Source organism: Balaenoptera ricei, chromosome 3, assembly GCF_028023285.1.
Source record: "Balaenoptera ricei isolate mBalRic1 chromosome 3, mBalRic1.hap2, whole genome shotgun sequence".
Classification (NCBI taxonomy): Eukaryota; Metazoa; Chordata; class Mammalia; order Artiodactyla; family Balaenopteridae; genus Balaenoptera; species Balaenoptera ricei.
In genome coordinates this window covers 166,216,535-166,244,213 of record NC_082641.1, presented here as the reverse complement: position 1 = coordinate 166,244,213, position 27,679 = coordinate 166,216,535, and the positions used below count along the sequence as shown (strand labels likewise).

At 56.7% G+C, this 27,679-nt stretch overlaps 1 protein-coding gene across 4 annotated transcripts; it reads left to right on the top strand.

Annotated features, from left to right (window-relative positions):
• On the top strand, positions 1-26,391 carry WNT9A (Wnt family member 9A). Of its 4 annotated transcripts, none has more exons than XM_059919691.1 (4): positions 1-177; positions 19,363-19,619; positions 20,720-20,970; positions 23,265-26,391. In XM_059919691.1, exons 1-4 carry the CDS (start codon positions 83-85, stop codon positions 23,745-23,747), a joined length of 1,086 nt encoding a protein of 361 aa, XP_059775674.1. In that variant the 5' UTR covers positions 1-82; the 3' UTR covers positions 23,748-26,391. The 4 variants fall into 4 exon arrangements, with proteins under 4 accessions (XP_059775674.1, XP_059775672.1, XP_059775675.1 ...); XM_059919689.1 differs by having other exon boundaries at positions 20,720-20,982; XM_059919692.1 differs by lacking the exon at positions 1-177 and adding an exon at positions 2,907-2,963 and having other exon boundaries at positions 20,720-20,982.
• The last annotated feature ends 1,288 nt before the right edge of the window (positions 26,392-27,679 follow it).

The following is a 27,679-nucleotide window of genomic DNA, read 5'->3' as shown; positions in this document are numbered from 1 at the left end:
CGGGCGCTATAAGAGGGCGGCGGCCGCGGGGCGCCCAGCGCGGGGCCGGGAGCGCGATGGTCAGCCGCCGCGGCGCGGCAAGATGCTGGATGGGCCCCTGCTGGCGCGCTGGCTGGCCGCGGCCTTCGCGCTGACGCTGCTGCTCGCCGCGCTGCGCCCCTCGGCCGCCTACTTCGGGTAGGTGCCTCGGCGGCCCGGCGGGCGGGGCGGGCGGGCCGGGCCCGAGGCCGGCGCGGGCGCGAGGGCGGGGGCGACCCAGGTGCGCGGGGCGCGGTGCCCGGGCTAGCGAGGGCCCCCGGGTTGCCTGGAGCTGTTTGTTTGCGGAGCCCGCGACGCTGGGTCCGCGAGTCGGTCGGTGTCCCCGTGGCGCGGAGCACGGAGAGGGGCCGGCGTACCCGACGGGCTGGCGTGAGGCCCCGGTCCTCCGTGACCCCGGAGCCGTAGTCGCTGCGGCCGCGCCCGCGGCCGTGCGTGAGGCTCCCTGGAGCTCCGGGACCAAGCTCTGGTTATCGGCTCCCTTAGGCCAGGATTTCTTGCCAAACGTCTGGAGCCTCCCTGGCCCCTGCACACCCACCCGCCCCTTGCAGTTTCCCCCTCCTTTCTCTCCTCGAGAAGTTAATTTAACAACAACAAAAAAATACGTACAAAATCCAGATGTTCCTTGCTCTGAGCCCCAAAGGGAAAAAAAAACTCCAGACTGGAGGAATTTTATTTTTCTTGCGCTTTGCTTCTGACGTTCGCTCGGGCCCCGGCCCGCGGGAGCGCGTCTGTGGGACCTCTCCGGTGCGCAGGGCCCAGCCCAGCCGTGAATGCTGCCTCCCGCCGCCTCCAGGGTCGCTGCCCTGCGCGCTTCTCCGCAGCAGCAGTTAGTGTGGTTTGGGCTCGTCTCTCTCCGACGTTCCTTCCTGCCCTTCCTCGTTCCTCGCTCCCAGATCTGGGATGTCCAGCCGGGCGAGCTTTGGGGACCCTCGCTGTACTCTGCAGATGGGCACACCGGGGTCTGGGTGGCATCGTGTGGGCAGCCCTCCGGATCTCCCCAGTCTCCCCGCCTCCTTACCCCGTGCCACTCCTGGAGCCGAGGCCACCCTCGCGTCCTGCCCAGTCCCTGTCCTGCGTGCCCTGCGGCCGTTCCCGGGCTGCCGCCCTCCACCCGTCGTCACCTGTTCCCTCTTCCCTGGACCAGGCGCCGGCGCGCAGCGGCCTGGCCGGCAGAGGGCCCCGTTGGTCCAGAAATGTGGCACTGCCAGGGCGGGGAGAGGCCGACTGGGCGAGAAGCCCTGCAGGTGTATCCTGTTCTCAAAGAAAATAAAATATTTTCATGGGAAACTTTCCCTTTGTGTTTTTCTCCCCCCTCCCCCTTCTCCTGTTCTTTTTTCCTGGGTTGTCTTCCAGGGTCAGCTCCCTGTCTCCTTACCCTGGAGATCCCACCCCGCAGCCAGAGCTGTGGCTGTGGGTTTGGCCTGCCTGGGGCTCAGGCTGTGCAGAGGCTGGCACGCCTCTGCATGCCATCTGTGCAGCCTTTGCCTCACCCTCTCGGGCAGAGGGAGGGTCAGAGGCTGGCTGTCTGGCTGCAGGTCCACGGTGAGTCACGATGGCCTGTCAGCCAGCTGTGCTTTCTCGCTGTCCGGACTCAGCCATGGGTCTGCTCACCAAGCTTCAGACACACCCTAGGCTGTCTGCGCCACGCTGTGCTCTGCTTGGAGTCTCCCTGCTGCTGGCCTTTTCTCTCTGGGAGGATCAGACCCACAGGGTGGCGGTCAGGGTCCTGGCTCCCGCCCTCCATCCCAACCCCTGTAGCATCCCTCTTTTTCTCCATGTTTTCTCTGCACTTTGTACCTTCAGGGAAGTGTGGCCAGTGGCTGTGTGGCAAGTCAGGAGGGCTTGGAGCCCCTGTGGCTTCTTCAGCTAGCCCTCTGGCCCTGCTCTTTAATCCCAAAGGCCCCCTCAAGTGAGGCTTCCCAAGTCCTGCCCCGTGGGTAGCATAGAAAGCAGTTCTGCTGCCTCTGCTGGGGGTACACCCCACTTCCCCCCTCCCCCTGCCACCAGACAAGAGAGACAAGACTCAGCTTGGTGGACGGAGGTCCTGGAGGATGGCAGGCTCTGTGCCAACCCCACAGGCAGAGAAGGTAAGGGACCTGGTGCTGGAGTCCACTCAGGATAGCACCAGGCATGGAGGCCCAGCCTCTGGCTAGCAGTGACTGGCTGAGCCTGGGTCTGGGGCCCTTTCTCCTGGCTTAGTAAAGGGGCAGGAGCCAGAGGGGAGGGGGAGGAGGAGATGGCCCAAGGCAGGCAGGGCCAGGCAGGGCTGGGCTGGAGCCAGGGGGCCTCTCTGTGCCTTGTGCTGGGGCTTCCCTCCCCACCCCACGTACAGAGGGAACAGGGGGAAGGAGCTGGGATCCAGCCCTCCTCTCCCTTCCCCCACTCTGAAAGCTCTGCCTGGCACAGAGGCTCACAGGCAGGGCAGCTCCAGTTACAGCCCAGAAACCCAGAGAGGCTGGCCTGGGGGAGGATCACGTGGGTGGTGGGAGCCCTCCCTGCCCCGCCCCCACCCCCACCCCCCCAGGCTGCAACCCAACCCGCCCTGCTCCTGCTGTCCTGCTCAGCCTCTGGCCACCAGGCAGGGCCCTCCAGGTCACCTGCCTGCCATGGGAAAGGGGCTCTCCTCTCTTCCTCCCTGGCCTGACCGTTCTTTTTGGTGTGATTAGCAGGTGGTGTTTCCATCTGGTTCTCCTGGGGCTACAGAGATGTCTGTGCTCTGGGGGCCTAGACAGCTGGCCTGATGCTCTCTTGGAAGGAAGTGGAGCCTGGCTCTAAGCAGGAAGAGGCTGTCCCAAGGTCCTGTGGCAAGTTTGAGATACAAACTTGGACACCCCTCCCTGCTGCCAACCACCAGCCCCCTGCCCCACCCCATAGATCTGGGTGGGCTCTCCCATACTTTGCTCCTCTCGTGGCGTTATCCTCAGGTGAGAATATAGAGCTAAAGGGTGGCCCTTGTGTGCTGAAACCTGCTCAGGAAGGGATGCCCCAGGCCCTGGGGCAAGCCACCCTTGTGCTCCTCTGAGCCTGGAGCCAGGGGCTGGATCTGGGGATTTTGGGGATCTGTGCTTGCCAGAGCAGGGTCTGGGCTCCCCAGCACCTCGCTGCCCTTTTCTTAGAGGTCCCGTGTTTGTGCTGAGCCAGCCCCCCGCAGAGGCCCCTGGGGAAACTGCTAGACAGGCATCCAGGGGCTGCACAGGCCAGCGGAGGCCTGAGGCTTCCAACGTGATTAATCTTCTAGAGAAGTAAGAAGGGGCATGGTGAGCCCTGAGGCTCTTTCATGGTGTTGACTTCAGCACTCCACATTATACAGGAAACATTTGCAGGGGGATGTGGGGGAGTGGGGCACTGCTGCGAGGTCTGGGCTCGTCCCAACTCTCTGGTCCAAGTAGCCTGGAGGCCTGCGTGGAAGAGGCAGCACCAGGCGTGACACTAAGGGCTTCCCTAGCCCATGACGGGTGCTGGGAACCAGTTTGAAAGGCAGCTGAGGTGCTCTGGACCATTGCAAATGGGGGGGGGGGGGCAATTGGCCTTAGGGCCAAAGGCCTTTTTGTTATTGAAACGTAACTCACATCCTGTAAATTTACTTAGTTGAAGTATACAGTTCAGTGGTTTTTAATACATCCACAAGGCTGTGCAGCCAGCACCGCTATCTAATTCCAGAACATTTTCATCACCCCAGAAACCTCATATCCCGTCCCCCCCTCCCCCAGCCCCTGGCAACCACTAATCCACTTTCTGTTTCTGTGGATTTGCCTGTTCTGGACATTTCATATAAATGGAATCATACCATATGTGGCCTTTCGCGTCTGGCTCTTTTCACCGAGCATACTGTTTTCACTATTTATTCACCTTTGTAGCAAGAGTCAGTACATCATTCCTTTTTGTGACTAAATAATATTTGACTAGCTGGACATATGGCAGTTTTCTTCCACCTATTCATCTGTTGATAGACACTTGGGTAGTTTCAACCTTTTGGCTATTGTGGATAATGCTCCTGTGAAAATTGGTGTACAAGTTTTTTTTTGGCTGTATGTTTTCAGTTTTTCTCGGTACATACCTAGAAGTAGAATTGTCGGATCATATAGTAATGCTACGTTTAACTTTTTGAGAAGCCACCAAACTGTTTTCCACAGCATCATTTTACATTCCCATCAGTAATGCACGAGGGTTCCAATTTCTCCACTCCTCGCCAATGCTTGTTAATTCTCTGATTTTAAAGAAAACATATTTTTTTGTTTGTTTTTAAATCCTGGCCACCCTGGTAGATTTGAGGTGGTATCTCATTGTAGTTTTGATTTGCATTTCCCTGATGACTAGTGATGTTGAGCATCTTTTCATGTGCACAGTGGCTATTTATAATGTCTTATTTTGGGGAAATGTCTATTCAGTTTCTTTACCTACTTTTTGGCTCAGTTGTTTGTCTTTCTGTTGAGTTGTAAGAGCTCTTTAAATGTTCTAGATCTATTCTTGGACTGAGGAGAACCTGTTTTCTTGACCTGTGAGCTGGCATGCTCTCACCCCTTCATACAGGGGCTGCACCCATGGGTCTTCACAACAGATCTTCCCCCTGCTTGGCCCCCAGTGGACTGTGTGGGAGGGCCAGGGTGCAGGTGGCTGTTCATTTGCTGGAGCCTGGTCTGGGGTTGGGGCTAGCTGAGGGCCCTGGCACTGTGCTCGAGGTCTGCCCCAGAGGGGCTGCTGTCATTGGGGTGAGGGTGGGCTCTGAGTGCGGGTCAGGGAGGGTCGACTGACCAGTGCCAGGAGGTGAGGGCATCTCCTCTGCTTCTCTGAATACTGAGCCTGGGGCTCAGCTGGTGGTCCTGTGTGGCCACGTGCCTGCTGGCTGCTTGGAGGAGGGGCTCCCAGCTGGTCCCTAGAGTAGAAAGAAGGAGGGAAGGTTTCCTGGGCAGCAGGAGCGAGCCTAATGGTAGAATGACAAGGCTCTACGGTGAGCCTGTGAGTGGGCAAGGGATAAGATGGAGCCCTGCTGAGAGAATGAGACAGCTCTGACAGGGGCTTGGGGGGCTTGAGTATGGGGCTGAGGGCTTGGGCTCACCTGTAGGGGAGGTCAGCCTTTCACAGAGAGGCTGGGGAGACCCAGAGTCCACTGGGGCTAGGGAGGGGCTGACAGAGTGGGAGGTGTCCCAGGGGATTCCCCGGCCAGGGGTGGTGGTGCTGCGAGCTAAGCAGGCAGGAGCTTGGGGAGTCACGTGGGTTTGGACAACAGGGCAGGTGCTACCCATGGAGACCCACCTCCGGACAGACATGCCCGAAACAGTCCTGCAAGGCCTCAGATCTGGTGTTCAAGGGAGAGGCCCTGGAGAGCAGTGTGCTTCAGAGGGTCGGGAGAGGGTAGGCCTGCACTGGCAGCCGAGGTGGGGGCGGGCCCAGGCGACGGGGCCCTATCCACAGTGTCCAGGGCAGCTGAGGGGCTGGCAGGGAGATTGCTGGGGCCCCTTGGAAGCCCTACGGGTGAGACCTCAGAACAGCAGGTGACGGACGAGGGATGCAGGGCGGGGCAGCAGGCTGAGGGAAGGTGCCTGGGGATGTGGGGAGGGCTTCAGGTCAGGGGAGGGAGCTCCAGGGACAGGAGAGGGTAGAGGGCTGGTGTGTGGAGGGGCCTGGGCTTCCTGCCTGCAAAGGAGAGGGGATTCTTCCTGGACTCATGGTCCAGGACCTCTGTCGCCAGCAGAGGGACCGAGGTGTTCCAGGTTCCCAGCCTATGGGTCCAGGGCAGACATGGGGAGGCAGTTGGAAAGAGCAGGCGGGGGAGGCAGAGGGGATCCCTTGGGGAGCTCACTGCCCCTTGCATCTCTCGTCTCCAGAGTCCCTCCTGCCTCCCCCCCTTCTCCTGGCCAGTCTTCTCTGGGGGGGCTGTGGACTCCCAAACCGTTGGCCCCTGCCTGGCCTATTGTCCCCTTCCATAGGCTCCTGGGGGGGCCCTGCCCTGGCCCCCTAATACAGAGACCAGATAGAGGCAGGTGGGAGCATCAGGCCAGGACTGGGCCTCTGGGCTGGGAATCTCGTGCACACAGGCCGTGGAGTCCGGCGGCCTCTTGGTGGGGTCTGAGGTGAGGAGGAAGCCGCCGCCATCTGGCTCCCCTCAGCTGTGTGAGCAGATGTTCTGCCACAGCCGGCGGCCGTCTGGACGGGAGGACAGCTGGCCTAATCTCACCCCCGTCCTTGCCACTGTGGTCCAGGACCTGACTCCAGAGCCATGGGCACTAGCATGATCCTGCCCAGGCTCCCAGGGTGGCCCCAGACTGAGGGTGGCGCCCACCACCCACCCCAGGGGCCTTGTGATATAGAGGACAATAGAAGTGTGTGGGTATTTTTTCTCCTGGAAAAGAATGCACACACACGATTCCTCCCGGGGGGCTGTGGGCCCTGAATTCGGGGAGGAGCGATGAGCTGATAAGGGGCCTGGCTTGGCTTTCCTGGCTGTAGAAAAATGACACCTGTCAGCAGGGCCAGCACTCAGCCCCCTTAATCCCAGCCTGGGGGGGCACCCGGCTCCCTTTGTGTATTGTCCCAGAGGTGGGGGTGCCCCTGCAGTGCCCACCCTGGCTCAGCAGACTGCAGGAGGTTTCAGAGGAGGCGCAGTTGTCTGGGAAGTGGGTGAGGCCAGGTCTCTGCTTGAAGGTCAGCCTCTGGTGGGTGGGGAACAGGGCCACCGTCCTCATGGGCCTGCCCATCCTCCTGGGTCTGCCTCAGCTGTTGCCTCTTCCAGGAAGCCAGAGCATAGCCCAGAAGTATCGCTCCTTACCTGTAGCTCACCTCTGGGGAAGCCAGGAGGTTCCCTTGTGATGTCTCCTCCAAACTGCGCTGGGCTGGCTCTTCCGAGGCCTGTGATGGACCCTGTCTCCCCTCCGCTTCCTGGCTCTGCACCCAGGAGCCTGGTGTGGGGTCTGAGGTGCTCGTTCACCAGGTGGCCCAGACCCCTGCTCACCCCTGGCCCTGACCTCCACCACGCTGTACCCACACTTGCTGGCTGGGCCATTACACCTTCCAGTGCACGGATGGTGGGCCAGGTGCAGCAGACACAAGACAATGGGGCCTGGATGTTGGACAGAGGCTTTGCGGGCATTTTTGCTGTGGGTGCCGTGCTGAGGGCAGAGGGCTCCGCTGGAGCTCCCAGGGGGCAGGTGGGAGGCGGGGGCTGAGGACCCCACTGAGCGAGGGTCGGGGAGGTGGGAGCAGGTGGCCGCCCATGGTGCGTAGCAGGTCTGAGCAGGCCTCTGGAGTGGGGCTTGGTAGCATGGGCTGGATGATGACCAGCCTGTTTTCCTGCAGGGGCGAATCATTAACAGACATCTGTGGGCTGGGCCAGGGTCTCCAGAGGAGGGCAGCCCCACTCTGGACAGTGTCAACCTGGGTGGTGTGCTGGCCATCTGGCTCTGTGACCTGCGGGCACGGCCCGCCATGCTCCCCTGCTCCTCCCAGTGAGGTCCCTGGCTGGCCTGGTGCCCCTAGCCACAGGAGGAAACCCGGCCGCCCAGCTGGCAGGCCCTGCACCTCGAGACCGGCAGCCGGACGAGGGAATGGAAAAAGGCAAGCCTCAAGCTGCGTTTGTTTTTCTTAGCGATACCTGAGGTAGACGTGGCCAGGGAAGTGGTCTGGCCCGAGAGTGGAAGCTGCCAGGGGCTCCCAGACCAGAGCACACCAGACCTGGCTCCCTCTTGGACAGAGGGAGCAGCAGTGGCTGCCTCAGGCCACCCCAGGGTGGGGTGTTGATTGAGGCTGTCCCAGTGTCCCCCGTCTGTGTCTGGCATGGCGCTAGGCCCCTGGGAGGCCAGCTCCAGGAAGGAAACCAGCTATCAAGGTGATGCTGGTAGTGGCGGCAGTGGTGGTGGGGTCCGGTGGCTCTCCGAGCACCTGCCCTGCATCTTGCCTGTCCTTTGTGGCAGCCCCGTCGTGGGTCCACAGCCATCTCTGAGGCCTGGGGGTGTGGTGACCAGGGCACAGAGGTGGCCTGGTCACCGTGGTTCCTCCATGAAGCCACTGCAGCCCGTCTTCTCCTTGCGGCAGTCAGTGAATCTGGGGGCCCCATGCAGCCTCAGCCACCTTCCTGGGGGCTTTTGGCATGCCGCTGTCCAATCTGGGCTCCATCGTCCTGCTCGAAAGGGGGCAGTTGGCTGGTGGCCCTCAGAGTCTGGGGGTCCCACGAGTTCTGCTCGCTTCAGGGGCCAAGTGTGGGCGAGGACCTTTCTGTTAGGCTTGTGGACACCAGGCCTGGTGGGCAGTGCTGTGGGTCCCAGTGTAGCAGAGTTTGCTGAGTCCTGTCTGCCAGCTGACCCCCAGGGTGGCCAGGCCTTCGCTAGGCAGTCTCCTGGACAGTGACGGATCTGCGGACTGACCAAGAGCTCTTCGTGCCCGGGAATCTTCGGGCCCCATGGGGTGGGGAAGTCGGGGCCTGGCAGTTCTCACAGCTGATGGAGGCGACAGCTGTCATAGACACAAGGTCTCTGCCACAGTGTGACCTGTACACAGGGAGCTGCCCTCCTCTCCTGCTCATCCCCATCCCTTGGCCCTCACCTCCTCCTTGGCATGGCAGGACACCAAGTGATGGTGGAGCTCTTGGGGAGCCCCAGGCTCTGGTGGCATCTGTGCCCACCCCACACCCGCCTGCTTGGGTGGGAGGCTGCAGGCCACGGGAGGATGGAGGGTTAATCTCAGAACCAGTTCTCAGCACTGGAATTTGTTTTGAGTTTGATTCACACAGAAATTAAACGCCGTCTGGTGGGGCTGAGGTTTCCTTGGCAGGGCGCTGTGGCTTCTGGAACTCCAGCCTCTTCTCCTTCCGCCCAGCCCAGGGTCTCAGCTCCCCATGCCCGGGGAGCTGGGTTTGCGGGCAGGGTGGCCCTTGGGGTGGCTGGGCCTGTAGGCAGGAGGAAGGGCAATCGAAATCTGTCCCCTACCCCAACTGTGAGTGGGAAGGGGTGAGGTGTTCTAGGGGCTGAGTGATGTGGGACAAGGATGGCTCCAGTGCCAGCGTGGGCCAAACCTGCACCCACCCTCTTCCGACAATGCCCGTCCTGCTACCTGGCTGTCCTTGGGGCAGATGTGAGGATGTGAGCACCTCTGGCCGGGTGCTCAGAGGGGCTGCGCTAGTAGTCCCCAAGCAGTCAGGCATGACAGCCTCAGGCCTGGTCCACAGAGGGGGTTGGGCCTCCCCAGACTTGGCTCTGTCTGTCCTAGGTTCTTTCCTGCTGCCCCAGGGCTGGAGTGTGCTCTCTGCAGAGCTCGTCAGGGGGGTGAGCCCTCAGCAATGTGAGACCTAATCCAGGATGATCTGGTCACAAGATCCTTACCTTGATTACTTCTGCAAAGACCCTTATTCCAAAGAAGGCACATTCTGAGGTTCCAGGTGGCTGTGAATTTTGGGGATCTTTATCCTGTGCTTCAGATTATTCCTGCAAACAGTTTCTCAAATACGGCGACCAGCATATGGTCAGAGATAACTTGGTGTGCAAGGAAATGCAGCCAAGGACTTGCAGAAATGATGGCAGCAGACCAGTAAACAGAGCATCCCACACTGAATAAAACAACTCTCACTGTGCTTTCAGGAGCAAGATAAGCTTGGGATATCTGTAAGGAATGAGAAGCCACAAAAACTGACCCAGCAAGTTTGGAAAAACCAAATAGAACTGGGAAAAATTTTAAGTAGTAGACTGATTTGAAAGCAGATTATAAACAGTTGATGAGAATTAGCAAACTGTAAGATGGGTCAAGAGAAATTACACAGAGTGTGGCATGGGAAGGCAGATACATGGAAAGCAGAGAGGGTGAGAAACCTGGGGACACAGTGAGGAGGTCCCACATGCTTCACCAGAGGCCCAGAGGTAGAAGAGAAGAGGAACTGATGGGGTGATATATGGAGAGAATGGCTGAGAATTTTCTGAAACTGATCAGAACAATCAAGAAGATTCAAGAGGCCCAGTGTCTTTCTAAGCAGAAAAAAAAAAAAAAATGTTCATGCCAGAACATGACAGATTGCAACTGCAAAACACCAAAGCAATCCCAAAAAACAAAATACAGATTACCTTCCAAGGATTGTCAGGCTGACAGCTAAGTTCAGAACTGAGAGCAAAGCCAGGAGGTGGTGGGACCATCCACTTGGTGCATGAAAAGAAAATAAGTGCCAGCCAAGAACTCTACGCTCGGTGAAGATTACTGTAAAATGAGGGTGAAATAAAGACATTTTCAGACAAATTGAGAGTTGCTCTGAAGGAAATGTTGACGCCGCAGCTTAGGCATGGGAAATGGCCCTGCTGTGTTCCAGACACAAAAAGGAGTGAACAGCAAAGAGAAGGTCACAGGGAAGGAGGGGATAAGGGAACATTGAACAACTTCCTGTTGGGTCCTAAATGTAGAACTAAAATACACAACAGCATATAATTCCAGGGAGTTAGCAAGGTTGTGTTCTCAGGCCTCATATTACCGAGAAGGGGGTGGTATTGACCAACATTGAACATGGGTAACTTATAGACTCATGTTGTAATTTTGAGGGTAACCATAAAAATAATGGAAATATATGACTTCAAATTAACAAAAGGAAAAGCAGAATAATGAAAATAACTCAAAAGAAGGCAGGAGAGGAGAAAAGAAAAAGAAGAGGCATGGCCAGCAGAAAGGATAAACTGAGACCCCAGGACCCCAGTGGATGAAATGTTCCAGGCATAAGGCTGAGGTGACTGGGGTTGTGGTCAGGTCCTGAGTCTAATTATAGGCTCTGGGTGAGAGACACACGATGTAAGGATAGAGAACATAAGAGGATGGAGAGAGAACACACCAGCTCAATGGGCCATAAGGTAAAGAGGGAAATGAGAGTAGAGAGAGACTCAGACTCAGCACAGTGATCTGAGCTATGACTGTTTTAGTCAGTGACCTGGGGCTGTGTCAGGCTCAGTCTGGTGTCCTGAGGCTGCAGTTTCGGAGAGACTGAAGCAGCCACAGTGGTAGCTTAAATGCATATTTTAGAAGTGGAGAGACACTTGGAAGCACTCAACAAGTGTCCATCACAAAAGTGAGGAAGAGGAGTAAGGTAAACCGAAAGAAAGTAGAAGTAGTGCAGAAATCAACAAAAAAACGTGCGTTAGAGATGAACTGATCCCTCTCTGGGAAGGTCTTAGAAACATCTGAGGAGACTAACCCAGTGAAGAGGCGGCTTAGAGTGCTAGTGTCCAGCTACGGGCAACATCGGCACAGATTCTGCAAAGAAAAACAAGGGAATGTAATGAACAGTTCCATGCTGATAAATCTGCAAATTCAGAGGAAATGGAGAAAACCAAAAAAGTAACAGAAACAGATTCAAGGTATAGAAATATTGACTAGTACTATAGTAAGCAAAGAAATTGGGGCATTGAGAATGTAAAGTGGTATAGCCACTGTGGCAAACAATCTGACAGTTCCTCAAACAATTAAATAGGGAATTCCTCTATGACCTAGCAGTTCCACTCCTGGGTATATACCCATGAGAAATGAAAACATATGTTCACAAAAAAATGTGTACATGAGTGGTCATAGTGGCATTATGAACAATAGCTGAAGAGTGAACAACTCAGGGACTTCCCTGGCAGTCCAGTGGTTAAGACTCTGCACTCCCAATGCCAAGGGTACGGGTTCCATCCCTGGTCAGAGAACTAAGATCCCTCATGCCGCAGGACGCGGCCAAAAAATAAATAAATAAAATAAATAAAAGAGTGAATAGCTCAAACGTCCATCACCTGAGGAGTAGAAAAATAGAATGTGGTATATCCATACAATGGGATATTATTACATGCTACCACATCGAGGGACCTTGAAAACATTGTGCTAAGTGAAAGAAGCCAGTCAGAAGAGGCCACACGTTGTTTGATTCCTTTTGTAGGAAATGTCCAGATCAGGCAGATCCACAGAGGCAGAAGGTAGATTAGTGGTTGCCAGGAGTTGGGGGAGGGGAATAGGGAGGTAATAGCTAAAGAGTACACTATGTAGTTTCTTTTTTTTTTTAATTAATTATTTATTTATTTATTTATTTATCTATTCATGGCTGTGTTGGGTCTTCGTTTCTGTGCGGGGGCTTTCTCTAGCTGCGGCAAGCGGGGGCCACTCTTCATCACGGTGCGCGGGGCTCTCACTATCGCGGCCTCTCTTGTTGCGGAGCACAGGCTCCAGACGCGCAGGCTCAGCAATTGTGGCTCACGGGCCCAGCCGCTCCGTGGCATGTGGAATCTTCCCAGACCAGGGCTCGAACCCGCGTCCCCTGCATTGGCAGGCAGACTCTCAACCACTGCGCCACCAGGGAAGCCCCTGTAGTTTCTTTTTGAAGTGATGAAAATATCCTAAAATTGTGGTGGTGTTTGCACATATCTGCAAATATACTACAAAACGCTGAATTATATACTTTAAATGGGCAAATTTTATGGTAAGTGAATTATATCTTAATATATAAAGGTGTTCTAAAAAAAAGAAAAATTGGATCAGAAAGGAAATCTTTCCACCAAGAAAAGGTCAGCCTGCATGGCTTCATGGCAAGTTCCACCAAACAGTCAAGAAGACACAATTCTAATCTGACACAACTCTTCTAGGAAATTAAAAAAAAACAAAACAAAACTCTTGCTAAGGCACTGAAACTCAGCAGGAAGAGCATGGGAGAAGAATATTACAAGCACGGATGCAAACATCCTAGACAAAACATCATCAAGTTACATCAGCAATACAGAGAAAGGATAAAACCTATCATGGCCAACTGGGTTTATTCCAGGAATGCTTAATGTCTAACATTAGAAAAATCAATTAGTAAAATTCCTCAATTTAGCAGATTAAAGGAGAAAAATCACACATCAAAAGATGCAGGGATGACATTTGATAAAGTTCAACATCCATTTGTGATTTTAACAACATTCATAGCAAACTAAAAGCAGAAGGGAACTTCTTTAACTTGATACAGGGTGTCCAGAAAAACACACAGCAAACCTCATGCTTAACGGTGAGATGGCAAAAGCTTCCCTTTTAAGACCAAGAGTCAGACAGGAATGCCTGTCGTCACCCTTGTCTAAATCTGGGTGATGCCAATTGTCTTAACAGACCCTCAAGCATGATGGGAGTCGTTTGTCTCATGTAGCAATCACATTCTGGCTCTGTGAGTGCATTGACTCCTGGTCTCTGGCCTTGTAGTGCCAGTCTTTAGGGCGCCCTTGCGTCTGGAGGGGTGGGTCTGGGTAGCAGAGATGAGCAAGGATGAGGGTCCCCACTTTCTGGTGGGGGTGCCCACAATTCTCTCCTTCACTTCATGGCCACACATGCTGGCAAGGGCACTGGACAGCTCTGTGCTGGCTGGTGGCTGTGGAGCTGGGGGTCAGTAGGCTGGGTCCCAGAGGGTAGCGGGCAGATTCTGCACGATTATGCTGATGGCCCTAGCCAGTGTAGGAAGGCAGGAAGAACCGCTTAGTAAGAAAATAGACTGGTGTCTCTGCAGACTGCATGATTGTACACAGAACATCTGAAAATCATCAGAGATGAATTATAATACATAGCAAGGTCACCAAATACTAAATCAGCATTGGGTCAGTTGAACTTTTGTAGGTCAGCAACAGAGGGAAGACTGACTTTATAAAGTTATTTTATTTTTATACACTATCACTCTGGAACACAGACTGACTCTAATACAGGGCAGCCCTGTGGGAGGCTGTAAGACTTCAGACTTCAGTGAGGGAACGTGTAAGACTTCAGAGAGAGGCAGGAAGGAATTCTGAGTAAATGGAGAGAGACGCTGTTCTCACCAATGGAGAGATTCAAAATTGCACACACAGGGGACTTCCCTGGTGGCGCAGTGGTTAAGCATCTGCCTGCCAATGCAGGGGACACGGGTTCGATCCCTGGTCCGGGAAGATCCCACATGCTGCAGAGCAACTAAGCCCGTGCGCCACAACTACTGAGCCCACACGCCTAGAGCCCGTGCTCTGCAACAAGAGAAGCCATCAAAATGAGAAACCCGTGCACTGCAACAAAGAGTAGCCCCGCTCACCGCAACTAGAGAAAGCCCACACACTGCAAAGAAGACCCAATGCAGCCAAAAATATATAAATAAATTTATATAAAAAATTGCACAGAGCAGTCATGACCACCCCAGCAAACCCTGTCATGTGTGTGCAAATGCAGAGCCAACATGTGCCCTTGGAATCTGTTGGAAGGAGCTCCTGACGGAATCCCAGGGTGGAGCCTGGAAATGAGCCACATGTGAGGCTGCTGTGACATCACAGAGCAGCGAGGAGATGGAACCTTTGGGATCCTGAGGGAGGGATGCTGGCCCCACCAAACTTCATGGGCAGATGTTGGTGTCAGCTGGATGGAGATCTGGATGTGCACAGCAAGGTGGGGAAGCTTTTGGAGGATGTTTAGGAGGTTGTTTATGACATTAGCGGTGGGAGTTGAGAGTGCCTGGGCACAAGGCTGCTTCTTGAGCTGGGTGAGAGCTGTGTTTCCCAGCTGTGCTGCTCACTTCCATGTGTGTATTATATCTTTTGAAGACACCTGAGTGTTGTAAAGTGCCAGACCAACATTTAGATCTCGTTTCTTCCCAGGAAATGGGTCCAGCGCTGGGAGAGGACAGCCAGGTGGAGCAAGGGTAGCCAACCTGGACTCATGTCCTCCATGGGCTTCCCGGGCAGGCTTATGTGCCCATCGACCCGCCTGTCTCAGACCAGATGCCCATGGAGAGGGAGGGGCAGCTGTGTTGAACACAGTGGCAGGTGCACTTGTGTGGGCAGCTGGGCGGTTGGAGGGTCTGTGCTGTGCCAGGTGGCCTGGGCGCTTTCTGGGCTGGAAGGTGCAGCCCCTGGAGATAGGCTGTGTGGGCAGAGGCCCATTGCTCCAGGCTGGCATACAGGGCTGAGAGCCTGTAGGGGGCTTCTCCATACCACTGGCTGTATGTTGAACTTTGTCATTTTGAATGGGCCACATGTGCATGGGACAACGTGTGAGTGGCTCACACGCCGTAGGGAGAAGAACGTGTTTCCTCTGCCCCAGGCCGCCTTTATCCTGGGTTGCCCCGTGCACCCACGGGTGTGCACGCAGGTACTCTGCAGGGGTAGGCCTGTGCCTTGCACTGAGTGTACACAGCAGGTGGGCTGCGGCTTTTCTGAGGCCTGCTGAATACTGGAGTGGATGGATCCCATTTATTCAGCCGATATCCAGTCTTTTTGAATAACAAACAGTGCTTCCAGTGTTTTTGCATGACAGCATTGCATTGGGTAACATGTGAGTGACATACGCTTGTACGTTTTTTCTTGCTGACATTAAATTTTTTTTTTTTTGCTTATATGTTTTAAGATAACATATCTGTAGTCTGTATTTCTAGAGAGAGAATTGGTGGGTGAATTTTTATAGATATGTCAGTCCAGAATTCCAGCCAAGGAGGAACACCTCCTTCCCTGTGTCCTTGACAATAATCCTATCAGACATTGATTTGTACTCCTCTGATGAATGAAAAATAACCTATCAATATAGTTTTATTTTGCATTTTTTTGAGTGAAATGCAAATAAGTTTTTAACAGCCAGCTATATTCCCTTCCCTTGAACTGTATGTTCATATCCTGTATCCAATTAACAGTTGATTCCTTTGTTATTGATCTAGAGGAAAAGATACACCTGTGTCCACATATGTACATGCAACACATGCACAAGTGCCCACATGCACATGCCCACACACAAGCAAAGAAGCGTGGTCCCTGGCCTGGGATCTGAATTGCAGCATTTCCTCTGATCTTTGTCTGTTGGTCTTTGGATTCTATGCTACTTTTTGCTGTGCAGAGATTCTTGTACATTTAGATAGTCTAATTTATTAAATTTTCAAGGCATTTTGGATTCTGAGTCACTCTGACAAGAGCCTTCCTGACTCTAAGAATGTTTTATGAACCTCTCATCTTTCCTCCAGTACTTCTGTGGGTTCCTCTTTGTGTTGTCGTTTCTGCCTCTTGTCCCTGGGACCTTCTCCACTGAGCCCGGACCCACCTGACGGCCACCCTCTTCCCTGTACCCCATGCATCGTCTCACCCCGGCACCTCCGTGAGGGTTTGTCCTCTGTCGCTGCACTCCAGGCCATAAGCTCACAGGCTGGCTGCACTGAGTCCACGCTGACTGTTAAGGGGGCCTGGGCAGCTGGGCCCCCATAAAAGAGAGGTGGGGACGTGCCACCTTGGGATGAGGGACGCTGGGGGGTAGAGCAGTGCTGCCCTCTTGGGTTTCAGCCTCATGCCTACCATGGGAGCTGGGTGATGGCTCAGGGGAAAGGCCTGGCCCTTGGGCCTCAGGCCTCAGCCATGTGGCCACACGATTTTTCAGATGGCCATTCCTGGACTTGAGCTGACCCTTCCTCCACATCCTTCTGCCCAGAACAGATGTAGACCCCACCTGGCCTCAGGAAAGTGTCAGCTTGCCTGTGGCTGTGTTTATGGAGCTGCCTCTGATACCCTGATGGACATGCTGAGGCCAGGCGGGAGTGAAACTACCTATAGCTATGTGGGCTGGCCCTGGGTGTGGGGGACCCCTGAGTTAGCTGCTCATGTGCAGTGTGGACACAGGCTGGCACCGGGTTGGGGGGGGGCCCTGTTCTCAGTGCCCATGTGCAGAATTTGGACACAGGCACCCCCAATGCCTCCTGGAAGACTGGAAGGCAGCATCACCTGCCATTTGTCTCCCTTTCCTCGTCCCTTTCCAGCCCGGCCCCAGGTCTCCCCAGGATGGCCTTACAGTAGGGGTCTTCTTGGATGCCGGAATGTTTTGGCAGCGGTGGGAGCTTGGTTAATCTGAATCCTGCCTGGGGGATGTGCTGGTTGGAGGCTACAGTGCTTCAGCCATGTGGCACGCAGTTCTGGGCACAGCTGTTGACATTCCTGTCTGGGGACAAGTCTCCACTGTGTGAGCTGTCTTTGTGTGAGGAGTGTGGCTCTTCCGGCCTCCAGCCCAGGGTCCTTGGGCCCCTGCCTGCTCCCTGCCCCAGCGCAGCAGCTGTCCTCAGGCAGGGGCCTGGAAGTCCACAAAACTGCCCCCTGACGTCAGCCTCTGCCACATCCCCATGTCCTGAGGCATGAAGTCCTAACGCTAGATAAGGGGTGCAGGTAACTGGGGCTGGCACGTGCTGCTACCCCTCCAATGCATCGTCCCAGCTCCAAGCTCATGTGTCTTCTCCCCGAAGGTCTTACTGCCTCTGCATCCCCACTGCTCAGTGGCCCACAAAGGATCTGTCCGTGTCTCAGGGACCTTTGGAGCTTCTCCGCTAGCCAGCACCCACGCTGGCCTCCCACTGCACACCCAGGGGCCTCCTGATTCAGCGTGTTGCTTACGGAGAGGGGCATGGGTCCTTCAGCAATGTCTGCACAGACTTGAGCTGGCAGGGACGCCTCTGTTGGCTCTGCTCACCCACACCCTTGGTCTCAGGGTTGGGAGCAGTTGCCACCTCTGCTCTCCCACAGCTCACTGGTACACTAGCTCTGAGCACTGTGGAGAGCAGGGCCAAGGCCTGGGGTGGGTCTTCTCAGGGTGCCCACCATGGCCTCACTCATGCTGCACCTAAGTGTGCAGAGGTCGGGGGCCGTGGTCCTTTTCAGCTCTGCACCCCTAGGCCTGACCAGTCTGCTCTGGTGTTCTGGTGGCCTCCTTGCCCAGTGCTGCCTGGGCCTCCTGTCAGCCTGGTTCCCGGGCCTCAGCACCCTGCTTTGCTGTTCTCAGGGAGCTGATCAGCGAGGGTGAGACAGGGGCAACTCCTTCAGGGACCGGGGTCCAGAGGCCTCAGGGTAGGGCTGATTCTGCTTTGCACGGGCCCCACCCTTACCAGGGTGGATGCAGCGACTCCCCTCTCCACTAGGCAGGGCAGGGCATGCTGGAGGGTGTGCATGTAGCTACAAAATGTGGTACCCCAGGTTGTCCCCAGGGGAACCTCAACCTGCAGCATTACTGCTGGAGTCTGTTAGAGGGTGGGGTTCTAGAAGGCCCTGCCCACATCCCTTCCCCTGCAGAAAGCTGCAGCTCTCCTTGTCAGCCCAGTGGCCACCGTACCCCTGAGGGGGCTTTGGAAGGACAGCAAGAAAGGGGATGGGGCACGGTGTGGGGCTCCAGTATATGTGGACTCCTGATACCCCTAGTTCCTGGGGTTGGCTGAGGGGAGAGGTGGGGGCTGGGGCTTGTTTCTAAAGATGCTCTAGTGGTGGGCTCTGAGCCCCATTCACGTCCAGGTGGGCACCTCTCCCTCCCGAGGGCTGAAGGTCTGGGTGGGGCTGGGCTTGGACATTCCTGGAGCCCAGATGTGCAGTTGTCTGTCTGGGGACACTGAGGCCCGTGGTTCTGAGCACAGAGCAGGCAGAAGGCCAGAGCCAGTCAGTCCCTGGATGGAGCAGGTGGTAAGGAGTTGGGGCAGGCAGGCCAGACAGAGGAAGACGGACGCAGGCCAGGGCCTCGGCTCAGCCAAGAGGAGAGGTGGAGATGCATAAGAACCAGGATCCCACTTCCTGGGTGGCACCTGGGTCCTGGGCTGGGAGGCCCCTTCTGGTGCACATATTCCAGGAGACCCCATTGGAACCATGGGGGCCGTCTGCACAGGCTGCAGGAGGACAGGGAGTGAGCCAGGGCCATCCTCAAGGGACCACAGGGCCGTGGGGGGCACCCCTAGCTGGGGATGGCAGACGGTGGGGGTCCTAGAGCGAGCTGGGTAAGCAGACATGGGAGTGGGTCGGGGAGGGTATGGTAGATGTACGTCTCATGTGGCCTGAGGCAACTGTGCCCGCTCCCTGCCTTGGTTGTCTGCCCTTGGCCAATACCCTGGGCTGGGCAGTCTTCCCAGGTGTGTGTGTATGAGTTTCTAGCTGTGTGTTCCTTCCCCTGTCATCAGACCTGGGCAGTGAGGCTGGTGTCAGCTGGGGTGTGACTCCCTGAAGGGACTTGTTGGGGAGGGGTCAGCATCCATGTGGGTACCTGAGGTATGCTCACTGGGCAGCCAGTGTGAGAACCCAGGGCATTCAGGGGGCCAGGCAGGGGTCCACAAGCAGTTGGCAGGGCAGGGCGTGAATGGATATGGGGGCAAGCGGGTGTAGAGAGGATGCCTGGTGGGCAAGGGTCCCACGGCCTTCGAACCACCCCTCCCCTGCCAGGTTCTCTGTGGCCTTTCTGTACCTGTCCCTGGGCCTGCTTCCCCCCTGCCCCCCAGGTGGGCCCACTGGGGCTCCTGTCCAGTTGCCACCATGCTTTCCGGCCGAGCAGGTTCTTCTGCTGCCCCAGCATCTGCAGCCCTCGCCCAGCGCCCACCTTCTGCCTCTGGGGCAGGGCTCACTCTGGCCTCTCTGTGCCCAGGCTGACGGGCAGTGAGCCCCTGACCATCCTCCCGCTGACCCTGGAGCCGGAAGCAGCTGCCCAGGCACACTACAAGGCCTGCGACCGGCTGAAGCTGGAGCGCAAGCAGCGGCGCATGTGCCGCCGGGACCCCGGTGTGGCTGAGACGCTGGTGGAAGCGGTCAGCATGAGTGCTCTCGAGTGCCAGTACCAGTTCCGGTTTGAGCGCTGGAACTGTACCTTGGAGGGTCGCTACCGGGCCAGCCTGCTCAAGCGAGGTGAGTGTGCTGGGACACCGGGCCGGAGCAGGGAGGCAGGACCTCCTAGCCCTGGTGTGCGCCCCTAGTGCATCACCTCAGCTGAGTTCCACGTGACTGGGCGGTGGGTGGGATCTGACCCCCCTGCTCCCCCCTTCCCCTTCCTCCTGCCCTCTCCCCCATGCCCGGTCCCTTCTCACACCTGCATGGAACAGTTGCTGGTGGCACAAGGCGCATGTGGGCAGCTGTGACAGGGCCTGAGGCGGCTCTGATGGCTCTTGCCACATGGCAGTGGCTGAGGCCCAGTGCCTGGGCACAGGAGCAGGGGTCCAGCTGGTGCCCCAGCCCTGAGCACGGAGCCTCCTCTCTTGTGTCTCCTTCTGCATGAGGGTGCCGAGGGGGACTCTCATCTGAGTCTCTCAACAGCCTTGTTTTAAAAACTAGGGGACACGGGGGAAGGGGAAGCTGGGACGAAGTGAGAGAGTGGCATGGACATACATACACTACCAAATGTAAAACCGATAGCTAGTGGGAAGCAGCCGCATAGCACAGGGAGATCAGCTCGGTGCTTTGTGTCCACCTAGAGGGGTGGGATAGGGAGGGTGGGAGGGAGGGAGACGCAAGAGGGAGGAGATATGGGGATATATGTATACGTATAGCTGATTCACTGTGTTATACAGCAGAAACTGACACACCATTGTAGAGCAATTATACTCCAATGAAGATGTTAAAAACAAAATCAAACAAACAAAAAAAACTAGGGACCTGAGGCCCAGGGCATGGCGAGGCTCACAGAGGGCCCTGGCCAGTCTAGTAGGTTGGAGACCCAGATGGATAGGGTCTCTGATTGCTGGGCACACCTGTGGCCCAGTACTCTCTGGGCTCTCTCCTGCCCCTGACCAGTCCTATGTCTGGGGCACAGGGGAGCACCGCCTGCCCCCAGGTGCACGTGGCAGCCCAGGCAGGTATGCCCCTCCCTGCGTGGAAACACCAGGAAGGATGCTTCCCGCAGACCCTGCTCTATATGGAATGTGTGCCTGGGAAGGCCATGATTGGGCTGCACCCGAGGGAGACGGGGGCCGCTGTGGCCTGCTGACCTGCCCCTGCCCCCACCACCCCAGGCTTCAAGGAGACAGCCTTCCTTTACGCCATCTCCTCTGCTGGCCTGACGCATGCACTGGCCAAGGCGTGCAGTGCAGGCCGCATGGAGCGCTGCACTTGTGACGAGGCCCCTGACTTGGAGAACCGAGAGGCCTGGCAGTGGGGTGGCTGCGGGGACAATCTCAAGTACAGCAGCAAGTTCGTCAAGGAGTTCCTGGGTCGGCGGTCTAGCAAGGATCTGCGAGCCCGTGTGGATTTCCACAACAACCTCGTGGGTGTGAAGGCAAGCGGGGTGGGGTGCGGAGTGGGAAACGGTGCAGGGTGGGGGGCGCACAGGGCACAGGGCAGGGCATGGGGTGGGCGTGGGGTTGCAGGTGGCGTGCGTTGGGGAGCAGGGCGGCAAAGTGCAGAGGGGCGGGCAGGGTGCATATGTGTTTAAGGGCTGGGGTGCAGGGGCTGAGGGAGGGGCATTGGTGGGGGAGAGGGCTGGGAGGAGGTGAAGTCAGCTGCCTCTGGGGCTCTGTTCCAGCCACTGGTGACAGCGAGGGCCTCCAGTCCTTCTGCTTATAAGGCTCATTACTTACCGGATGGGCAGGGATACTAGCTGTCATGGTGGGAAGCTCCATGGAGGGGTGCCCCATGGTCTCCCATGGTTGGGTGGAACCAGAAGGCCTACTTGCTGCTGGCTGGGGAGTAGGCAGGTGGGTCCTGGGTGGTCAAGGCCACAGGGAGGGTCTCCCTGCTGGGCACCATCTAACCAGGAGGACAATGGACTGGGCCCTACTTGCCAGGGCTGAGGGGTGGTTGGTCCTGTCACCAGGGACCTAGGTGGACAGCAAACGGGTAAATGTGTAGTCCAGGGGTCCCGGGGAAAAGCTGGGGGTATGGCTGGCTCAAGCTGGGGAGGCTGCTTCTACCTCAGGGGCCCTGTCTGTGGCCAGGACTGTTCCGAGGAAACTTGAAACAAAAGACTCGAGGTGAAAAGCTCTCTTGCTGGGCCCTTCCGGGAGCTGCTGGCTGCAGGCGTGGCTGGGCCTGGGGGGACCTGGCTCCGCAGCCGCTCTCTACCCACCCGCCAGCCCCTTGGCTCCACGCCACTGGAGGAGGCATCAGGTCCCGCCCCCTTCACTGTGGACAGAACACCCCACCCTCTTAGTCCCTGCACATCCTGGACAGTCAGACGCCTCCCGAGGCTCAGCCTGAGCTGTGGGATAGTCAGGGGCTGGGAGGGGGGTCTGCGTGCGTGCTGGGCAGCCCTTGGGATGTGGAGCCCCAGCCCGGGGGCTGGAGGGGGGCGTGAGGTAATTAATGCCAGCCTCACTCTGAGCCCCTCTTTATTGAGAAGCCAGAGTTCTGAGGTGTGGGCTTATTAAAGAATCAATTTCCCCCTTTTCCACAGGAGCTCTGCCTCTCCTTCCACCCTCTGGGGAGGGGTGCAGGCTGATTAAATCCCCCATGGGAGGCCCTTTCTTTTCCTCTGCACTCGCCCTTTTGTAAGCTATTAATGAAAAGTCAGAATATGAAAGTGCTCCATTAGCTCCACTGGTCCTGGGTAAGCCTCGTTTTAATTAAATTTGTCCGGGTTTCTCAGCAAAGTATCATTAAATGTGACTCTTCTGTTGCCTGGCTGGAGGGCAGCTATGTTTCTTAATCCCCCTTGAGCCGACTCTCCCTGGGGGCAGTGTGGGAGTTCAGGCCTGGCTTGGGGCCCACTGGGAGAGGGACCTCCCCTTCCCCTGCCGTTCTTCTTCCCCGTGTCCCTCTAGGGACCCCAGTGTGGGAAGTCAGGCAGGAGGCCCCGTGGGACAGCTGGGCTGACTCCACGGCTTTGCAGGTTGGACCCAAGTCCTGGGAGGGGAAGGGCCCAGCCTGGGTCTTAGGCAGCTTCCCAGATCGCAAGCGGAGTGTTGGTGCTGGGCCATGCCTGCTCCTGCCTGCATGTGTGGGGTGGGTGCAACCCCCTCCCATCTGGACCTCTCTGGAGGCTTTCTCCCACTTCCCAGGTTACTCTTAGCAGGGTGGGGGACAGTGCCTGCCCATGCAGTAGCATCTGATCCCTATGCTCAGACAGGGGCATGGTCAGCTCAAACGTAGACTCTAGTGGCCAGTTCTGTCCACTAGGCAAGCTAACTTGCTTGTCCTTACTTTTTCAAGGAGCAGACTGCTGAGGACAGACTGTGTGGTCCTGGGGGGTTGCTGACAGGGGGGGCTAGTGGGGAGGTGTGCCCTGCCTTGCAGAGGGCAGCCTGGGATGCAGGGATGGGAAGGCAGGGCCATGATGGTGCAGGAGGTGGGTCCAGGGTGCTGCGGTGGCCACTCTGAAGGTGTGGTGCTGGCTATGGGGTTTCTGTCCTGGGCGGTCCATGGCTTGGAGAGGGAGGGACAGCGTGGGTGCCAGGGAGCCTGGGTGATGAGCAGTGCTGACCCCCTTTGCCTGGGCCTGGGTCTGGGGGGCCATGAGGTCTGACCCTGGGGTGAATGGCAGTTCCAGCCCCTCTGAGGGTGGCGCTTGGGGACTGGTCTCCAGTCTGCTCAGAGTGGCCCTCATGCCCACCTCCCTCCCAGGTGATCAAGGCCGGGGTGGAGACCACATGCAAGTGCCACGGCGTGTCAGGCTCCTGCACCGTGCGGACGTGCTGGCGGCAGCTGGCGCCTTTCCACGAGGTGGGCAAGCGCCTGAAGCACAAGTACGAGACAGCACTCAAGGTGGGCAGCACCACCAATGAGGCCACCGGCGAGGCCGGCGCCCTCTCACCACCGCGGGGCCGCGCCACAGGGACGGGTGGCGGCGACCCACTGCCCCGCACACCGGAGCTAGTGCACCTGGACGACTCACCCAGCTTCTGCCTGGCCGGCCGCTTCTCCCCAGGCACTGCCGGCCGCAGGTGCCACCGTGAGAAGAACTGCGAGAGCATCTGCTGCGGGCGTGGTCACAACACACAGAGTCGGGTGGTGACCCGGCCTTGCCAGTGCCAGGTGCGCTGGTGCTGCTATGTGGAGTGCAGGCAGTGTACCCAGCGCGAGGAGGTCTACACCTGCAAGGGCTGAGCCCCTGGGCCTGGCCAGGCTGCTGCAGGGGTACAGGTGGTGTGTGCCATGTGAGGGGTCTAGACCTGCAGGGGCTGAGTCCTTGACCTGGGCGCCCCCAGTATACTTGGTGACAAGGCAGGGCCAGAGGCCAGGGGGTTGGCTGGGTTGGCCATCTCCGCCCTTTCGTCTCCCCGTCTCAAAGGCCCAGTCTGACCTCTGCGTCCCCTCTGTTTGTCCCTCCCCATGACCTGAGAGCTTTGCACAGATGCTTTCCAAGCCGTGTCCCCCTAAGTCACCAGGTGCCCCTCCTGCGCTGGGTGCCCTCTGAGGAGCAGCGGGCACACCTTCGTGGCCACACGGCCTCTGTGTGAGCTGCCTGTGGCCTGCCCTGCACCAGCACTGGCTTAGAGAGTCAAACCACTAGGAGAGAGAGCAGGTGCAGGGGGTATACTGCCGGCCCCCTCTGACATCGAGTACTTCTCTTTGGAGTGATATCAGTGACTTTTAAGTTATTTTTATTTAACTAATATATAATTATTATTTTCTCCATCCCTGCAGTCTCCCAGGCTGTGGCTCCTCCCCCTCTCAGCAGAGCCTGCCCCGGAGGGACCCCTTTCTCCCTCCCCTCCATGGCCCCTCCTAAACCGTTCGCCTGATCTGCTTTGTCGTTTGAAACCACTAAATCCAGAGAGACATGCTGTCGTTGTTTTTGAAGAAGTAAAGCAGGCTGTGTCTGGCCACCACCCTCAGGATTTCTGGAAGCCAGGTCCCATGGTCCAGGTCGGCTACCCGTAGCAAGGCTGGCCTGGGAAGTGGACGGGCCCTGCTCTGCACCCTGCAGGCACATGGCTCCACGCTCTGGCCTCCTCAGTGCAGATTCTGGGGCTGGGGGTGGCAGAAGGTGGCCTGTTCTCCTCCAGAGGTGGGCATGGGCAGAGGGGCAGGGCCAGCCCCTTGGAGGTTCATTTCATGAGGAAGGCACAGCTTGCTCTCTGTCACTGTGGGGGAGGCAGGGTGGGGACAGACATGGGTGGAGAGAGTCTAGGTTAGGATATGGCAAATGGAAGGCTGTTCTCCTTGGCCATGCTGTTGATTTTGCAGGGAAGGGAAAAGGATGGCCAGCACTGACCTGATTTGGTTTGAGGGTGTGTGCACACATGTGTGCATGTGTGTATGCATGCATGAGTGTGTGGTGTGTGTGCATGAGCATGTTTGTGTGCATGCATGAGTGTACATGTGTGCGAGTATGTGATGTGTGTATGCATAAGTGCACGTGCATGCTTGTGTGTGAGCACGTGTATGTATCTGCATGTGTTCATGAGAATGTGAGCACATCTGTGCATGGGTGTGCATGTACGTACATGGATGCATGTATGTGTGTGACCGTGTGCACATGTTTGTGCATGTGTGGTGTCTGTGCTTGTGTGTGCATGTGTGAGCATACGTGTGTGCGTGCATGCATGTGCGTAAGCGTGTCTGTGCATGTGTGTGGTGTGTGTGCTCAGGCACACTGTGTTGGTGTGGTCAGTGGTTGGCTGGGGTGTGGCCTCTGCCCTGTGCCCTTCCTAGGTGTGGAGCTCTACTTCCCATGTTGGTGGGGCCTCCAGCCCTGGGCCCATCCTGCTGAGCTCTACGACTGTGCTCCGAGGGTGTGCGCTGGGGTTTGGGCAAGCACAGAGCCGGGTGGCAGCGTGGACACGGGAACTACTGAGTGAAGGGATTCCTCGGAGTCCGGGAGGGGCTTCAGGAACCCTGGGGACTTTGTTTTTAAAAGAAAACCTATTTATGTGGATGTGGGTCTCTTTGTCCCTGTTTTATAGTGTAAATAGTAAAGTTTATTCTCCTGTGGTTCAGAGAACATCCCCATGAATAACTGCATGCTGACAGAGTGGTGCAGCCAAGGCATGTCCCCTGGGAGGGGACAGTGGATGATGTGGGTCTGCCCCTCGGTCTCCTTCACGCCTGGCTGGAGAGGGTGAGGATAGGCTGGGGTGCGTCCCAGTTGTCCCCAAGCATTCCCACCTGCTGGGGCCTGGAGCAGGCAGAGCTGGCCATGCTTCTATGACAAGACTGTAGCTCGGTCACTACTGGGTCTGGAAAGGCGGCAAGTCAGAGGAAGGATCTTTTTTTAATCAAATACCACATTTAGCTCTATGTCATAAATATTAAGAAAAGTATTTTTTTAAACAAGGCAGATTGAAAACGTCTGCTGGCTGGTTTGTTTATACATAAATATATATCAGAATGTCTTGCTAAGCAAAGAAACAACTCCCGCTGACGGAGCCTCTCATTAACATGCTTCTCTCTGTGCAGCAGAGGATCTCTAAAAGAAAACATGTTCTGTGGCGGGGTCCAGATCCCCCGACCCCCCCAGGGCCGCAGGAGCAGAGCCATGCTGAGGGCCAGGCGGGTCCCGGCCACCTGCTCTCTGCTCAGCGTGCACAGACGTGACTCCGAGCTTGGTTGGGCCAGGTCCAGGCGGGCGGGAGGAGAGGGGCATTCACACACGAGAGAAGTCTTGTGTGAGCCTGTTGATTTCTCTACCTCATCTGTATAGCGAGTAGGTGTGTACTCGAGTGACTTGGAGAATGTATTTATTTAATGGCCTTGTGTAACAGAACAGAAACAAATGGAAACACTAAATAAATGTATTTTTAAATTATAGCCTCATCTCATTGGCTGCCTTCAGAGGGGTTCCAGTGGTCCTGGGGAGAAGGGCCTGTGTGAGGAGGAGGCCTGAGGGAGGAGGGCCCAGGGAGGTGAGAGGGTTTACAGGTCTCTCACAGACCAAGTCCAGCCCAGCCCTCCCGAGAGGTGGGAGGGGTGGTAGTTCCCTGTTAGCACCTGGAGATGCAGCAGCTCTCATGTGCAGGGACCATATCCCAGGTCCCCCGTCACTGAGTGGCCCCATGGGTCCTCTCATAGGCTGGCACTGGAGGACCACGTGCCCAGCTCCTTCTAGCTTGGCCTCTGTCCCAGCACACCCTCAAGCAGTGCTCTCAGTGGGCCTCCAAACCCTCATCTCTACCAGAGTGCCTGCTGAGGCCGTTTCACTCTCTCCTCTGGAACAGGAGTGTGGGGACTGCTGGGGGGCTTTGTCCCCTGTATTAGTCAAGGGGCAATCATAACAAATGACCACAAACAGGGTGAGGGCCACGGCTTACAGCAACAGGGATTTGTTCTCTCCCAGCTGTGGAGGCCAGAAGTGGGCAGGCTGAGCTCTCTCGGGAGGCTCTGGAGGATGATCCTTCCTGCCTCTTCCAGGTGCTGGTGCCCCAGGCATTCCTGGGCTTGTGGCCACATCACTCCCGTCTCTGTCTCCATCTTCATGTGGCCATCTCCGTGTCTTCTTTGTCTTCTCCCCTCTGTCTCTGATGAGGACACCTGCCATGGAACATAGGGCCCACCTAGACAGTCCAGGATGCTCTGATCTTGAAATCATTGACTCAAGTAACTAAGTATAATCTGCAAAGACCCTTTCCCAAATAAAGTCATATCCTGAAGTTCAGGTGGTTGTGAACTTTGGGGGACAGAGCCCCAACCACTGCAGTCCAGGGGACCTGGGACCTGGGACCTGGTCCCTGAGCGGGGAAAGGAGTGTGGAGCAAGGGTGGGCCCAGGCGCTGTGCTGGACAGGACAGAGCACATCTCCTTCTCTTGCCCAGTTAGGAAAGAAGGCTTTCTCTTTCTTGGCAATTCTTCCCTCATCACCTCAAGGCCTGTGTCCTTCAGAGAGCGGCTGGAGGTTCAGCCCATCCTGCGGTACATGTGTTAGGCCCCTGTGTTGGCCACCTTCTCTCTATCCCAGGTGGGCATGTGACCCCCCCATTGTGTGTGGGGGCCCTTGGCTAGCCGGAGGGCACCCTCTGCCTCCTCTCAGGATGCCTGCTGGACCCCCAGCTTTCTCTCCCTCACTCTAAGCCTGCAACCTCTTCCAGAAGCAGGTTCCT